Source organism: Scyliorhinus torazame, chromosome 8 (genome assembly GCF_047496885.1).
Source record: "Scyliorhinus torazame isolate Kashiwa2021f chromosome 8, sScyTor2.1, whole genome shotgun sequence".
NCBI lineage: Eukaryota > Metazoa > Chordata > Chondrichthyes > Carcharhiniformes > Scyliorhinidae > Scyliorhinus > Scyliorhinus torazame.
This window is the reverse complement of record NC_092714.1, coordinates 251,097,714-251,115,360: the sequence shown is the minus strand read 5'-3', so window position 1 is coordinate 251,115,360 and position 17,647 is coordinate 251,097,714. Positions and strand designations below refer to the sequence as shown.

At 44.7% G+C, this 17,647-nt stretch overlaps 2 protein-coding genes across 2 annotated transcripts in view; one reads left to right on the top strand and one right to left on the bottom strand.

Annotated features, from left to right (window-relative positions):
* Positions 1-4,160, bottom strand: part of taf4a (TAF4A RNA polymerase II, TATA box binding protein (TBP)-associated factor) — a 145,986-nt gene extending 141,826 nt beyond the window's left edge. Inside the window, exon 1 of the mRNA XM_072515107.1 lies at positions 2,707-4,160. Within this exon, the coding sequence (XP_072371208.1) occupies positions 2,707-4,132 (1,426 nt within the window). The 5' untranslated portion in view covers positions 4,133-4,160. The remainder of the gene's footprint in view (positions 1-2,706) is intronic.
* Positions 4,161-4,292: 132 nt separating this feature from the next.
* The window catches only part of lsm14b (LSM family member 14B), an 87,121-nt gene continuing 73,766 nt past the window's right edge, over positions 4,293-17,647 (top strand). The window contains exon 1 of the mRNA XM_072515105.1: positions 4,293-5,003. Within this exon, the coding sequence (XP_072371206.1) occupies positions 4,991-5,003 (13 nt within the window). The 5' untranslated portion in view covers positions 4,293-4,990. The remainder of the gene's footprint in view (positions 5,004-17,647) is intronic.

Below are 17,647 nucleotides of genomic sequence, written 5' to 3'. Positions count from 1 at the left end.
TGGATTATAAACTGAGATTTTATGGTTAAGTGTCACCCTTTCATTAATTCTGTAGTTTTTCCCCCATCACTGTTGGATTTTCTTCAATTAGAATTCTGGAATTAAACAACATCTCCACCACATCTATTATGTCATCTCTGAAAGATATAGTATGAGGGGCACATTGGGTTGTTAAATGCTTCACTCCATCTTATTATTTAGATTTTACTTTCCTTTGCCATTTATGTAAAAGCAAAATTCGTAGTGAATTAAGTCAAATTATCTATTCAGTGATCTCATTGGGCTTCTCGTATACTGCGATTAAAAGGGGAAGAAATTCTAGGAATACTTTTAGATCATTTGACTACCACCATTTTATCGAAAATGGCCCGTTTGAAGTTCTTGCCTTCACTTTTTTCCTATGTTGCACAGGGATGTGGTGATGACACCAGAATGGTTGAGCAAGGAGAAAAATTTGACCAAAGGGTTTCAATGTTAGAATGAAGTTTTACATTTTAAAGAAATTACTTGTGTCCTAACTCACACCAAAGTCCCTTCACTCATTTTACTCCTGTGCTTCCTGACCTAAAGTGCTCCTGGTTAAACAGCACCTCATTTCCAGAATTTTCATTTTCAAATCACTCCATGCTCTCGCCCCTCCCTAATATCTATACTCTCCAGCCCCATAGAGATATTTGTGCTCTGCTAATATAATAATCGCTTATTGTCACAAGTAGGCTTCAATGAAGTTACTGTGAAAAGCCCCTAGTCGCCACATTCCGGTGCCTGAGGCCGGTACGGGAATTGAACCCGCGCTGCTGCCTTGTTCTGCCTTACAAGTCAGCTGTTTAGCCCACTGTGTTAAACCAGCCCCTAGTTCTAGTCTCTTGAGCAGCCCCGATTTTAATTGTTCCACCATTGGTGACAGTGCTTTCATCTGCTAAGGCCTTAAGCTCTGGAATTCCTTCCCTAGACCTCCCTGCTCCTGTATTCTCCTTTAAGATGTTCCTGAAATCTTACCTCTAAAGCTTATGGCCATCTGCCCTAATATGTGTTTTGTTGTGGGGTGGTGTTAAATTTATTTTATAATGCTTTTATGAAGTGTCTTGGGAAGTTTTGTATGTTAAAGGTGCTATGTAAATACAAGTTTTTATTGTTGAAGTCAAAATAAACTTTTGCTTAATTATTTTCTTTAACAAACTCTAGGAGAACTTTGAAAAAAGTACTCACCTAAACTTGTTTCCCATTAAAACAATAACCTCTAATATTATGTTAATGTGATTCTTGTGCAACACACTTCATAATTTCAAATTGTTCCCAACAGATTTTCCGGAACAAACTAAAATTCACCAGAGTGGCTCAAAACACTCCAGATACAAGTCAAATCTCCTGCTAGCAGCTCTGTGTTCCAAGTGGATATGGTAAGAACATTTCATGTACCCATCATTCCACTTTATTGAAAGCAGAATTATATTAATCATATGGTAATAACTTAACATTGACTGGAGTTAGACAGTCAGTAGCAAGCATGATTACAAGCTATGATTTTATAGACAATAATCATAGTTCTGTAATTTTAGATCTTATGCACTAACACATGTATCACCTTTTTGATTATTGTTGGCCAAAAAAGGAAACTTTGCAATTTTAAATGTTGATCATTTGTTTAAAAAAATGATCTTTGAACAAAGTACAAAATTTGACGCATGCATCATTCACTATATGCTTGATCCTTTACTTTGTACAACATTGATAGATTTTCTTTGATTTCCGAAGACAACGTTAACATGCTAAATAATATTAAGCTAAGATGAATACTTGTATAGTAAATTTGGTTTGGGAGAGAGGAGCAAGAACGTGACAGAAGCAGAAGAAAGAATACGACAGAAGCAGAATTTCATGAATACTTATTGGCCCTTATCAATGTTGTACTCAGCTGATTTCACTGCAAAAATTTGATATATTGCCTGTTAATATCAGCTGATGTATTCTCTTTCAGTAAGCGGCATTTATTACTTTGAACAAAACTTTGAAAAATTGCTTTTAATGATTTTGTTTAATTTCAGGCGAAGTAAGTTGCTGATGAATATTTATATACCAAATTATATTAAAGTTGCGATAATTAGAAGTTGTGCAAAACTCTGTCTTCTAAAAAAATTTCCTAATTGTTCTGATAGAACACTCAGTCACATAACAGAAATCCATCGACAAAGCTACAAGACAGTACGAGGTAGAATGCAAGTTCCCACGACAGCCATGCTGTACAACCCTATCACAATCAGTGGTTTTAAGTGAAAGAAGGCATGGATCTGCAGCTGGTTTCACTCCGATCACATGGAAATGAGCAATATTATAACTACAAAACATAATGGCATTAATATATAAATATTAATATATAAGCTTGTATAGACCAGTTGTTTAGTAGTTTTATGCTAAATTATCTTCTATGTGGCATTAGACTTTTATAATTTGCAAGCAAGAACTGTTAATTTAAATCATCTGGTTCTATTACAATAACATTTGGAAAATATGAACTTTTTTTACTACCAATTTTACTGTCAGTGTAATGTATGTTCCAGTTATTGACAATCCATTGCACATTAAATTTTTCCAGAAAACTTAAATTACATCTCTGGCATTGAGCTGTAAATGAAAATAAGTAATGTTTCAAAAGTCTTAACAATACAAGAAAGCACATGCCACTAAACAATATGATCTAGTTCTCACCTGGGGGAATCTGAATATTTTGAATGTTTGGCTGATGCTGTTGGGGCTGAGAGAGACGAGGAGCTATAACTTGCGGTGTTATAGTCGTCCTTGGGCCAGTGTTCACTGCTGCTGTCCTTGCCAGAGTTTGGGCAACTGTGTTAATGGTTCCTTTGCCCATTCCTGCTGGTGTACCAACTGACTGAGTGGAAATTCCGCCAGGATTGGATGCCACATTCTGGAGTCCACTTTGTATCGCCTGACCTATTACCATAGTAGTTGTATTTGATTGATTGTTTACACTGGTCACCGCACTACCAGTAGTTGATGTCAATATTCCTGCACTGAGAGTCTGTTGTGGTGTCTGTATAATCGTTTTGGGCTGCAATTCGGATTTGATAACCTGTCCACCAGCAGACAAAGAAACGTTACTTGACAAACTAGAAGGCTGACTGTTTAAAGTCAGAAGTGAAGTCTGATGTGGAGCTCCGGTGCCACCAGGAGCTGGCAAGTTAGTTACACTAACTGTTGAGTTCAATATACTACTACCATTCGGCGTTGATGCAATTGACAGAGCTGAACCACTGTGAGGTGGTGGTCTCACCAATGTCACTGTGGGTCCTGCTGCCTGTGAAGAAACAACAGTTGAAGGAACATTCTGCGTACTGACAAAAGACGTCTGAATAACAGTGTAGGCAGAACTAGAGGCTGGCAAAGACACTGCTGGCAACCCTGTATTAATTGTGTTTTTAACAACAGATCCAGGTCCATTATTGACCACCGTAACAGCTGGCAAGGTAGTTGCAGCTGCTGAACAAGTGAAAGTGGTGGCATTTCCTGCATTGTGAGAGTTTATCGCCATTCCATTATTCCCATTAAGAGTTTGTATATTGGAGGTGACAGTTTTCACATGGTTGGACACTGGGGTTGCCATTGCACTTATTACCACCGATTTCCCTTGACCGATGCTGCCTGCAGCTGGTGTTTCTGATGATCCTGTCACTGCTGCCGCCGCCGCTGTACTCTGCTCCTGTTCCACTCCTGGAGCCTGGGACCTTGCATTATTGATAACAACACTTTGCTGTACCCCACTCCCCGCCGTCGTGCAGGGCAAAACCCCGCCGCCGAATGCGTTTTGCGAATTAATCTGTGCATTTTTTCCTTCGGAACTCTCCTCCACTTTGATTTTGGCTGCGGTGGAAACCTCAGCTCCTGCCAGTCCCATTTTGTTCTCTGCTGTTTGCAGCTCAACATTATTGCTCACCATCCCGGGTGTGTTTTCCACGTGATTGTTCACCACCTGCGCCCTTATTCCGCCTTGCTCCGCCGCGTTGTGGCCCGTAGCCGCCAACTGGGACTCCAGGGAGCCGACCAAGTCGCTCACCACTTTCTCGTCCACGTCTGAGAAGAACACATCGTCCAACAGATCTGAAGCCCCCGCCGCCATCTTAAGGCAGAACTCTTGTTTGACTCGGACCGCGCGTGCGCACCGAGCCGTGTTGTTGGGGGTGACGTCAGAAGTGGGTCGGCGGCCGCCCCCTGCCATTGGTCGGCTCCCGGTTTAAAGCGCCGGCCAATGAAGGAGCGCGTTATTGGGCTGTGGAATGACTGTGCCGAGCGGGCTGGAGAGGCGCTGGGGAGGAACAACACGAAGGCAAACGCTTTAATCCCGCCTGATTTCGCCCGGGAGCGTGACTAATCCGACCATCTCGACGGTTTCGACGAGAATCGCTTCAAAAGCGGCCGTTTTCTGTGGATTTTCCGAATTTATCTTTGTACATTATTGTGTGCAAGATGGCTCCCTGGCTTCTGATGCTAAAGGGCGCCACACCTGGCGGTGTTGTGTGGAAACAGCAAGTTGTCTCATTCTCCGAGCTTCATCTCAGCGGACATGTTAAACCTACTTTAATTTCACCACTCTGCGGGGATATGTGTGTATGGCTGCAGCTGGAGTCGGGACTAGTTGGCACCCTAACCGGGAGTACTCGGTTTAAAAATAAACGAGCGTAGCTTTCGTTTATTTTTTTTTTTTTAAAGTGAGGTAGCAAGTTTTTTGGGGTGTTGCATAACTTGCTTTATTTTCAGGAAGCCGTTTTGCGATTAGGTATCCTTTTGCCTTTCAGTCCGTGCTGGAGCACAGCGTTCAGGATTGCCTACGAGAACCGCGAATGTCCATGCGCATTTTTCTCGTGAGAAATAGTACTAGACAAGTTTCCCCACTCGCTCAAATATACAAGCATAACTGCTTCTGTAAATTTAGCAGCTTAACTAGAGAACTGTTGCATGTTTGAGGAAACCCGATGCTATGAGTGTGAAAGGTAAGTAACTAAATGCTTACTACTATTTATACTAAGTATTGAATGGTAGGTCTAAAAGTAGCATTTAGGAATGCTGTATGTAGCATTGCATAAAACAGTAAGTGTAAACCTTCCAGCTATCTAGTGAAACTATCCCTGTAACTCACTTTAGTTGCATTGTGATTGAGTCTAAAGCTGTAGAACATTTAGTTTGAATTTTTTTTTGTGGGAAATTGAATGAGCTTGACAGGATTTGTGAATAAGGGAACCAGTAGAGGAAGTGTGCTTGTTTATGACTAGGCAAACATTTGATATGTTGCATAAATGGTGGAAAGACCAGGGATCTGAAACTAAAATCTATATAACTCCAGAGATGTGGCCACATTGGGGTGTTTCTGGCATTTTATTTCTGATTTCTAGTGCAGTATTTTGCTTTAAAATTGGATTATTCCTGAGGAGGGGTGAATACAAATATTTGATATAATTGAAATATATTCATGGTTTGACTGGTTCTAGGAGGAGTGCTCTCTGAATAAGTCATTTAGGATTGAGATAAGAATGATCTGGTGTTATTCTTTTGATCTCTTCCAGAAGTGGTTGGTGTTCCAGATGAGTATGTCAATTACCAAAAAATAAGGCATATTGGGAGAACCTGGGGTAAATGAGCTATTGTGTTATGGTGTGTTATTGTGTAAATGGTGGAAGAGACTATTGAATAGGAAATGGACACCTGTCTCCTAGATCAAGGCAAAAAAGTTAAACCTAATCATGGTGTCAGTTGTTTCTTTGAGAATATAGGATTAAGATTATCTTTTATATTTGATATTCCCTCTAGAAATTAAAATTGCAATCAATTGTCTTTTTGAAGTCTTGAGACCATCCACCTTTGTGTGTAAAATTAAAACTCATGGAATGGTTTTGTGACTGGAAACCGTAGGAATAAATGGGTCTTTTCCCAGAATAGCAGGTGACTGGTGGTGGTTCTGAGGATTTGTGGGGGAGGGGGAGAAGCACAAATGGGTTACTGAGTTGGATCAGCCATGATCATAGTGAATGGTGGAGCAGGTTGAGTGGCCAGCTCCTACTTTGTATTTCTATGATCATGTTGAATATTGAAATACTGTAATCCCTTTCAATTCCAATTCTGAAGTTCCTTGTGCTGTTAGGATTGTTATGTCTTTATTTTACTTTAAGCAGTCATTGCAGAAGCTTTGTTGCTGTTAATTTGACCTAATCAGAATACGTCAGGGGCTGGGCTACTTGCAAACTTTACTGTTCTGATATGTAATTGATATGCTCATCCTTAAATTAGGTTAGAAGGCAACTTGTATTATGTACAACCTTGTCAAATAACCTTTACTAGCTTGCTCTTGAATAGAGAAGGCTGATTCCTCTGTCAGATGAAGTAAATTGGTATCCAGTTGCTGTGTTCAATTGTAGGCAACCATCCACTGATAAGGCAAAGGAGGATCCAAAGAGTGGCTACACATACATAAAGGGCAAAAGAGTACTGAGGGAGAGAGTAATGCCTCTTTAAGGATCTACATGGTCATCTATGAGAGTGAGATCCTAAATGAATATTTCTTGTCTGTATTTACTGTTGAGAAAGGCATGTATGTTAGGGAAATAAATAGTGCGGTCTTGAGAGGGGAATATATTAAGAGAGGAGGAGGTGCTGGAAGTCAAAGTGCATGAGGTGAGGGAGGAAATTGTGGGTCCCCTAGCAGAGATATCCACAGGTGAGGTGCATGAAGATTGGAGGGTACCAAATGTGTGCCTTTGTTTAACAAGGGCCGCAGGGAAAAGCCTGGGAACAGCCTTGGTTCTCTAGTGGGTAAGTTGTTAGAAGGTATTCTGAGACTGGATCTACAGGCATTTAGAGTCTAGGACTGATTAGGGACAGTCAGCATAACTTTGTATGGAAAATTGTGTCTCATGAACTTGGTTGAGTTTTTTGAAGGGGTAACCAAGAAGGTAGATGAGGGCAGTACAGTTAACATTGTTTACATGGACTTTAGCAAGGCCTTTGACAAGGTACCACATGGTATGTTGTTGGCATAAGGTTAAATCTCTCTGGATCCAGGGTGAGGTATCCAATTGGATTTAAAAAAACTGGCTTGACAACAGGGTGGTTGTAGAGGATTGTTTTTCAAACTGGAGGCCTGTGACCAGCAGTGTGCCTCTGGGTTCAGTGTTGGATCCACTGTTTGTTGTTTATATTAATGACTTGGATGAGAATTTAGGAGGAATTTTGTAAGTTTGCAGATGACGCTTCCGGTTGCGGTGATGCGGAGCTAAGCCGCACGATTTGGCAGCTCCTGCTATTACATACTTTTGGGCTCTCTAGAGGAGCCCCAACGGGAATTTTTTTGAAGACTGTGTGGGAAGGGTAGAGAGGTCCCCCTTCACCTTTCTTTATGGACCGGACCAGAAGCGAAACGGCCTAAAAAGCAGCATTGGAGCAACGAGGGAAGAAAAACGAAATGGCGGCGGCCGGGGATAAAGTGGAATGTGGGCCAGAGCTGCAAGAGTTCATCAAGAGCTGCAGAAGGAGATGCTGGTACCTATGCTGTCGGCGATTGAAGGACTAGGGATGACCCAGAAGGCCCACTAGGTAAAGATCCAGGCGGTGCAGAAAAAAGTCTGAGAACGAGGACTAGATCGTGGGCCTGGCGGTGAGTGGAGGAGCACGAGGCGCTGCACAAGAGGTGGGCGGGAAGATTCAAAGACCTGGAGAACAGGTCGAGGAGACAGAATCTTTGGATCCTGGGTCTCCCTGAAGGAGTGGAGGGGGCCGATGCCGGGGCATATGCGAGCACGATGCTCGAGTCGATGATGGGCGCGGTGGCCCCTTCGAGGCCTTTGGAGCTGGATGGGGCACACCAGGTGCTGGCGAGGAGGCCCAAGGCTACCGTGCCACCAAGGGCGATTGTGGTGAGGTTTCACCGTTTCATGGACAGAGAGAGGGTCTTGAAATGGGCCAAGAAAGAGCGGAGCAGCAGCTGGGAGAATGCGGAGATCCGAATATACCCGGACTGGAGCACGGAGGTTGCAAAGAGGAGAGCGGGTTTCAACCAGGCCAAGGCGGTGCTGCACCAGAAAGGAGAGATTCTGAATGCTGCTGCCAGCGCGATTGTGGGTCACATAGCACCATTATTTCACAACGGCTGAAGAGTTGTGGACCTTTATTCAAATCGAAAAGTTGGACTCAAATGAGTGTTTGTGAGGGTGGGGGCATGTTTGATGGTGGTTGTATATAGGGTGTTAATCACGCACAGGAAATGTTACACTGGCTGGGGGAGAGGGGGGGGATGGCGATTGGGGGAAAAGAGACGAGGCTTAGGACAGCGCAGGTCTTTTCCCCGCGCTAGGGACAGGAGCTGCGCCAGAGGGGGTGGCGTAGGCTTAGGACCGTGCGGGTCTTTTCCCGCGCTAGGGAAGAAAGGCAGGAGGGGGAATGGAGGAAAGCCCACTGATTGGGAGATTCCCACTGGGGGGGGCAATGGGATGGCTGGGGGAAGTCAGGGTCAGCTGACTTGCGGGAGTGTTATGGGGGAGCAAAAAAGCTAGACGAGGGGGGTTGCTGCTGCACTGGCCGAAGGGGAATGGGACACCGAAGAGGTGGGCGGGGGTCTCCTGTCTGGGGGACTGGGGGTGAGGGCAGCGCGGGAACAGGACCGGCCTAGAAAGGGAGGTGGCTAGTCGGGGAGGGGGGGGGGGGGGTGCGGTGGGAGGCCCCCCAATCCGGCTGATGACGTGGAATGTGATGGGCCGGCAAAGAGTGTTTGCGCACTTAAAGGGACTGAAGGCAGACGTGGTCGTGCTCCAGGAGACACACTTGAAGGTGGCGGATCAGGTCAGGTTAAGAAAAGGGATGGGTAGGACAGGTATTCCATTCGGGGCTGGACGTAAAGAACAGAGGGGTGGCAATATTGGTGGGAAAGCGGGTGTCGTTTGAGGCCAAGAATATCGTAGTGGACAATGGAGGTTGATATGTGATGGTGAGTGGTAAGTTGCAGGGGACGTGGGTGGTATTGGTAAATGTATACGCCCTGAACTGGGATGATCCGGATTCATGAAACGCATGTTGGGGTGCATTCTGGACCTGTAGGTAGGAAGCTTGATAATGGGTGGGAATTTTAATACTGTGTTGGACCCAGCACTGGATCGCTCCAGATCCAGGACTGGAAAGAGGCCGGCGGTGGCCAAGGTGCTTAGGGGGTTTATGGATCAGATGGGGGGAGTGGACCCGTGGAGGTTTCCCAGGCCGCGGGCCAGGGCATTTTTTTTTTTCTCCCACGTGCACAAAGCCTACTCCCGGATAGATTTTCGGTTTTGGGCAGGGTGCTGATCCCGAAAGTGGAGGGAACGGAGTATTCGGCCATAGCCATTTCAGATCACGCCCTGCACTGGGTGGAACTGGAGTTGGGAGAGGAGGGGGACCAACGCCCGCTGTGGCGGTTGGATGTGGGACTGCTGGCAGATGTGGTGGTGTGTGGGAGGGTGAATCGAAAGGTACTTGGAAGTCAACGACAACGGGGAGGTGGGGGTGGTATGGGAGGCAGTGATCAGGGGAGAGCTAATCTCCATCAGGGCTCACAGGGAGAAGATAGAGGGCATGGAAAGGGAGAGGTTAGTGGGGGAGATTTTAAGAGTGGACGAGATATGCAGAGGCCCCGGAGGAGGGATTACTGAGGGAAAGGTGATTTCTCCAGACGGAATTTGACCTGTTGACTACAGGGAAGGCAGAGGCACAGTGGAGGAAAGCGCAGGGGGCGACCTAAGAGTATGGGGCGAAGGCGAGTCGGATGCTGGCACACCAGCTCCATAAGAGGGTTTGGGGGCACCAACTGGGTTGGAGGAGCTGAACAAAGGTTTGGGGAGTATGCAGCCAGGGAAGGCCCTGGGACTGGACGGGTTCCCAGTGTAGTTCTACAGGAAGTACATAGACCTGTTGGCCCTGCTGCTAGTGAGGACCTGTAATGAGGCAAGGGACGGAGGGACCCTGTCCCCGACCATGTCGGAGGCGACTATTTCTTTGATGCTAAAGCGTGACAAGGACCCACTGCAATGTGGATCGTACAGGCCGATCTCGCTCCTCAACGTGGATGCTAAGTTGCTGGCTACGAGGATCGAGGACTGTGTCCCAGGGGTGATTCACGAGGACCAGACGGGATTTGTAAAGGGCAGGCAGCTAAACACCAATGTGCATTATCACCAAAGTGATAATGATGCCATCGGTGGAGGGAGAGGTGGAGATAGTGGCAGCTATGGATGCAGAGAAGGCCTTTGACTAAGTAGAGTGGGAGTACCCCTGGGAAGTGCTGCGTAGGTTTGGGTTCGGGGGAGGGTTTATTAGCTGGGTTTAGCTCCTTTACAGAGCCCCAGTGGCGAGTGTGGTTACGAACCGGTGGAGGTCGGAGTATTTTCGTCTGTACTGTAGGACGGGACGGGGGGTGCCCCCGTCTCTTTCCCCCCCCCCCCCCCCCCCTGTTGTTTCATTAGCAATTGAACCCTTGGGAGTCTAGGAAATGGAGGGGAGAGGAGCATCGAGTGTCGCTTTGTGCAGATGACCCGTTGCTGTTTGTGGCGGATCCAGTGGAGGGGATGGTGGAGGTCATGCAGACTCTAAGGGAGTTTGGGGATTTTTTGGGCTATAAGCTTAATGTAGGGAAGAGTGAGCTTTTTGTAGTACAGGCAGGGGACCAAGAAAGGGGGATAGGTGATCTACTGCTGAGGGCGGAGGGGAGCTTTCCATACCTGGGGACCCAGATAGCCAGGAGTTGGGGGGGCCCTACATAAACTGAATCTGACTAGACTGGTGGAGCAGATGGAGGAGGACTTCAAAAGATGGGACATGTTACCGCTCTCACTAGCGGGTAGAGTGCAGTCGGTCAAAATGGTGGCCCTTCCGAGGTTTCTCTGTGCTTCAGTGCCTTCCCATTGTGAGTGTTTGTGAGGCGGCAGGTGAGGGAATTCCCGTTGCTCCCGGCACAGGAAATTCAAGACTGGGTGATCTCGGGCGTATGGGTGGGAGAGGGCAAGGTGTCGGCAATATACCAGGAGATGAAAGAAGAGGGGGAGGTGTTGGTAGAGGGTTAATTCCTCCTCCTCGTGTGCCAGGCTTAGCCTGATACCATTTAAGGTGGTTCACAGAGCGCGCTTGACAGGGGGCGAGGCTGAGTAGGTTCTTTGGGGTAGAGGACAGATGTGGGAGGTGCTCAGGAAGTCCGGCGAACCATGTCCATATGTTTTGGTCATGCCTGGCTCTGGAGGGGAGTGGCGGGAACAATATCTAAGGTGGTGACAGCTCGGGTCAAGCCAAGCTGGGGGCTAGCAATATTTGGAGCAGTGGATGAGCCAGGAGTGCAGGAGACGAAAGAGGCTGGCATTCTGGCCTTTGCATCCCTAGTAGCCCGGCGAAGGTTCTTGCTAATGTGGAATGAGGCGAAGCCCCCCAGCGTGGAGGCCTGGATAAATTATATGGCAGGGTTTATCAAATTGGAGAGGATAAAGTTTGCCTTGAGAGGGTCTGCGCAGGGCTTCTACAGGCGGTGGCAACTGTTCCTAGACTATCTCGCGGAGCGTTAGATGAAGGTCGGTCAGCAGCAACCCGGGGGGAGGGGGGAGGAAGGAGAGGAAGGGGGGTCTGCCTGGGGGTATTTGAGCAAGAGAACACATTAAAGATCTGGAAAACTGGCATGTATGGGAGGAATCCAGTGTACAAAGCTCTGTAACATATCGTTTTACCATGTTTATATCTTGCTATGTGCATTTTCTTTCTATTTTGTTGTGGGGGGGGGGGGGGGGTTTGTAAGGGTGAAAAATTGTGTTTTAAAAACTTCAATAAATTTTTTTTTAAAGTTTGCAGATGACACAAAATTCATAATGGCCAGTGAAGAAGGTTATATAGGATTGCAATGGGATCTTGTTTGTTTGGGCCGATGAATGGCAGATGAGAGTTTGTGAAGTGATTCATTTTGGTAGTTCAAATCTGTGCAGGACCTGATTCATAGCTCCTTGAAAGTGGAGTCACATGTGGACAGGGTGGTTAAGGAGGTATTCAGCATGCTTGGTTTCAGTTGGTCAGAACATTGAATACAGGAGTTGGGATATCTTGCTGAAGTTGTGCAAGACACTAGTACGGCCACACTTGGAATACTGTACAGCTCTGGTCACCCTGTTATTGAAAGGATATTAAACTAGAAAAGAGTGCAGAAAGATTTACTAGGATGCTACTGGGACTTGATGGTTTGAGTTATAAGGAGAGACTGGGACATTTTCCCCTGGAGCATAGGAGGCTTGGGATGACCTTGTAGAGGGGCATACATGAGGTAGGTGGTCAACATCTTTTCCCAAAGGTAGGGGAGTCTAAAACTAGGGGGCATAGGTTTAAGGGAGAGATATCTCTGGGTGGTGAGTGTCTGGAACGAGCTGCCAGATGCAGTGGTAGAGGTGGGAAGTCTTTTAAAAAGCAGTTAGTTATATGGGTAAACTGGGTATAGAAGGATGTGGGCAATTGTGACTAGCTTAGTGGTTAAACTGGGCATAATGGAGAATTTGGGCCAAAGGGCCTGTTTTCATGCTGTAAACTTCTAAGACTCTATATGACCCTCTGTGCTTTGTACCTTTTTCTAACTTTCAATGCTATAATGGTGATTTTTGGTCTAGTGTTTGGTTTAAATTGTGGGCCATTTTTAAGCTTTTGTCACTTGTAATTTAAACATTACATTTGATGGCTAACTATTAGGATGGCTGGTATGCTTGTAAGTATGTAATTTTGTAGTACTGTACTTATGTACTGGTCCTTTGCAGAGGTAGTGCAGTCTGAAGAATTGGACAAATTTTAACTTGCTGCATTGCACTTTTCAGTCTGGCTAGTAATACTAATGCCATGTCAGGGAATGCTGAAAAACCCAGCTGCATCTGTTGCAAGAAACACTCAAGCAGCAATTACTTGCGCTTCTTTCAACTTCAGTCTGTGTTTGATATTGCTCCCAATGCCGTCTCTTCTACATTGGAGACTATTAAGCCCGGTTGCTCCCGTATGGTTGTGTACATTGGAGCCTGTTCAGTCCACAACCATGACCTTCGCCTCGTCGCCATTTTAATTCACCACCTTGGTCTCGTGCTCGCTTTGGTCCTCTGCTCCTATAGTTCTCGGAAGTATAGTGCAAGCTGGAGGAACAAAGAACAATACAGCACAGAAACCTCCGAGCCTGTACTGATCATGATATCAACCTTTACCAAAACCCTCAGCACTTTCTTGTGCCATATCCCTCTAAACCCGTCCTATCCATGTATTTGTCAAGGTGCCTTTTTAATGCTGTTAATGTATCTGCTTCCACAACCTCCCCTAACAACATTCCAGGCACTCGCCACCCTCTATTTATATATTTTTTTTAAAACCTGCCTTGCACATCTCCTCAACGTTGGCCCATGGACCTTAAACCTATACCTGCTGGCCCCCCCCCCCCCTCCACCCTGGGGAAGATCATCCATGCCCCTCATAATCTTGTAGACCTCATCAGGTTACCCCTCAACCTCCATTTCTAATGAAAACAGTTAGTCTATTCAGCCTCTCGACATAGCTAACACCCTCCAGACCCCAGGCAACAACCTGGTGAATCTCCTCTGCACCCTCTCCAGAGCCTCTGGTAGTGTGGCGACCATAATTGTGTGCAATATTCCAAGTTTGGCCTTACCAAGGTTCTATACAACTGTAGCATGACTTGCCAGTTTTTATACTCATGCCCTGTCCAATGAAGACAAGTGTTCTATATTCTTTCTTTACTACTTTGTTTGTGTTGCCACCTTCAAAGATCTGTGGACCTGCATGCCCAGATCTCTGACTTTCTATATACCTAAGAATTTTGTCATTGATATATTTCCCCTGTTAGACCTGCCAAAATGCATTACCTCACATATTTGTCTCGATTAAACTCCATTTGCCATTTCTCTGCCCAAGTCTCCAACCTATCTATCCTACTGTATCCTCTGACAATCCTCAACACTATCTACCAACCTTGGTGTCATCCGTGAACTTGCTAATAAAACCAGCTACATTTTCCTACAAATCATTTATGTATACTACAAACAACAGAGGCCCCAGCACAGATCCCTGTGGAACACCGCTAGTCACCACCTTCCATTCAGAAAAATGCCCTTCTACTGCTACCCTTTGCCTTCTGTGACTGAGCCAGTTCTGTATCCATCTTACCACCTCACCTCTGATCCTGTGTGACTTCACCTTTTGTAGCTGTCAGCCATGAGGCACCTTGTCAAAGGTTTTACTGAAGTCCATATAAACAACATCCACTGCCCTCTCCTCAAATCATCTTGTCACCTCCTCAGAAACACAATCCTGTCCCTGAGAATTCTGTCTAATAATTTACCTACTACCGACATGAGGCTCACCAGCCTATAGTTTCCTGGATTAGCCCTGCTACCTTTAACAGCGGTACCACATTCGCTATTCTCCAGTTCTCTAGGATCTCACTTGTACAATGAGGATACAAAAATGTCAGTTGTGAAGGCCCCAGCAATTTCCTCCCTTGCTTACCTCTTTATTCTGGGGTAAATTTTAAAAGACCTGATCCACCTCCTTTTCGATGTTAACATTATCCGGACTGTCCACATGCCCTCGGAATCATCTTTCACAAAGTTCCTTTCTTTGGTGAACACTGATGCAAAGTACTCATTTAATACCTCACCCATTTCTTCTGGCTCAGCATAGAGTCCCCCAGTCCAATCCTTTCCCTGGCCAACCTCTTGCTTTTTTTTTAATATATGAATAAAAAGCTTTGGGATTCAACTTATCCTACTTGCCAAGGACTTTTTCATGACCCCTCCTAATTTCCTGCTTAAGTACCTTCCTACTTTCTTTATACTCAAGGATTTTGACATGTCCCCACCCCTCTTGACTGTACAAAAGTCCTTTTTCTTTGACTAGGTTCACAATATCCCTCGTTATCCAAGGTCTGCCTTGCCTGCTATACTTCTGGCGTTGAAACAAATACACTTCAAACCACTACGTTGAGCAGACAGGGTTATATTGTTCTTTTGTTTTTGTTCTCTATTTCCCCTTCAGGTATTACACCTTCTAAACTACATGCTCTGGTTCCCGCCCCTCTGCCATACTAGAACAGTGCCTCCTCGTCTTTCTACCTTTCTCCCCCAGTGCTAGTCAGTATCTTATGTTTTGCTTTCAGACAGCTCACCAGCTTCTGCAACACCTGCAGTAGACTTTTTTTTTTCCTTTTTATGACCACTATTCCTGCTCTTTGTCTTTTGGTCCATGAGACTTGAAACATTGTTTCTTTCCAGATACTAGGTACTGCCTGATCTGCTGAGGGTTTTTCTATTTCAGGACTTTGTTAATGTCAGTTAGTCTGCTTTTAAAAATCCATATCTGTAGTCTCGTTGTTATCTTGGACAGATGAACTGATTTAAATGTACTGGTGTTCATAGAATCATATAATTTACAGTGCAGAATATTTAAATCAATAGCATAAAAAAACAAATCTTTTATTCCTTTTGTCCCATCTTCAAGCAACTGTGTTTGTATTGTAAATTTAGTCTGAAGAAAGCCATTGCTGTTGTAGTATGCTAAAATGTTACATTTAAAAATGAATAGGATACTTGAGATTGGTTGGGTAGTTTGATGTGAATCTTCTTGACCAAGCTTTTCTGTGTGCAATGCTAAGTTTGTCACCACCATACTTGGCATGTCTCTTCAGTAAGGTTGAGCATGATAAGGATAGACATAACAAACACTGCAGATAATACCACTGCACATCAATTTTAATATACTAGTATCTGTAACCATAACCATTGTTTACTGTCATGGGAGTGTCCCAAAGGTTTTTGTAGTGATGTCAGTCATTGTGTGAGTGGAGCTGGACTGTGGATCTTGAGAGCTGTTTTTGGTTTCGTTTTCACATTTGACTGCTATGGACTCCGACAAGAGACAGAAGTGTTTTGGCCAGTCTCATTTCATTTAAATATTTGTTCCAGTAAAAATTACCTTGGTGGTGGTTTTTATTAAGATATAGTTTTCTCTTCTCTCCAGAAGGGTTTAAACCTGCTAGTGAGACGGGGTCAGAATCTCGGGAGAATGCAGTCTTAGTCGAGGGAGAATGCAGTCTTAGTCAAGGGCCATGCCCTTGAATAAGGGTTTTGGTTTATGGGACTTTGTTTTTGAATTGGAGCAGTTCAGGGGGAATTCATCAGTGTTATACAGAGAGCTGTGGGGTGTCTTTATGGTTGTAATTCATTCTTGCTGTTTGGTTATTTATAAACGTTAACTAAGTTCTTGGAATAAAGCTTATTGAGTGTCTATTTTGATGTGTCTAAGAAGACTGAATCACACAAGTGAAGGCTCTTGTGCTCATCCTAGCTAAATTCAACAAAAAGTTATAGGTCAGGTGAACTCAAATATACTTTGGAGTTTCTAAACCCTGGCCCATAACATTACTTCCATCCGCTAAGATTCAGGGTTCCTCCTTCTTCACTGTCTTTCACTGAACTAATTATTCCATGTTAACTTAAATTACTGAATGTTTGCATGCTTTAACTGTGGGTGCTGCAAATTAATCTTCTCTAGGAGGGTTGCTGAATAATCTACCTGATCTGACTTTTTGTGTAGTGTCCAAATTTGTGGCTCTTGTCCTGTGATATCGAATCTCAAGATGAGCAAGTATTTCCAAGTTGTTTGTTGGGGTTAATAGTTTAATACACTAACCTGCTAATGTGAAGCAAGAACATTTCGCCATGTGGGATCAAAATGTGAAGACTTACAGAATTAGTTTTTCGAATTTGTCAAGGGGATTTTACTGTGCTATACCCAATCTCTGCTTGATGCCAATGTTTCGAATGGAAGAGAACTTACATTTCTCTGGATGATTGATGTCCTTGATTACTACCTAAATTTAGCTTTGAAACAATCTTGACCCAAGGGGAAAGTGTTGACTTGGTCAGAAATATATGGTTTTACATAATTGAATGCATTGCTTGGATAGGACATGTCATCTTCAATTGATGTGATATAGCTGATCATCCAGAGAATGCCCTACATCATAAGACTAAATATGTAGGAGCAGAAGTAGGCAACTCAGCTCATGTCTGAACGATGGAGTGTTAAATGAGATCATGGCTGACCTGATATAATCCTCAACTCTACTTTCCTGCCTCCCCATAACCCTTGATTCCTTTACTGATAATCCTCCGCCTTGAACTTAAAATTCTCCTCCTTTATTGCATTTTCATCCAAATTTAAACCCATCAATGTCAATCCCTGCTCCCACCAACCCCCAACATTTTAAATACAAACATAAAAGAAAAGGAATCTGGAATCCACCAACCACCCATACATAGTCATGAACAACATGCACAGTCCAAATTCTCCCCCCCCCCCCCCCCCCCCTAATGTACAATTGTCATCCAATCCTTGAAAGTGCATAATAAACAAAGCAAATTGTAGAACCCTTCCATCCTTCCCCTCAACTCAAATTTCACCTTCTCGAGTGTTTAAAAACAACAGATCCTCCTGCCACACCAGGGTGGAGAGATGGACCTCCACCCCAACAGGATCCGCCCTCAGGTGATCAGTGAGGTGAAAGTGAAAACTTCTGCACCTGCTTCCAACCCTGACTGATTCAATACTC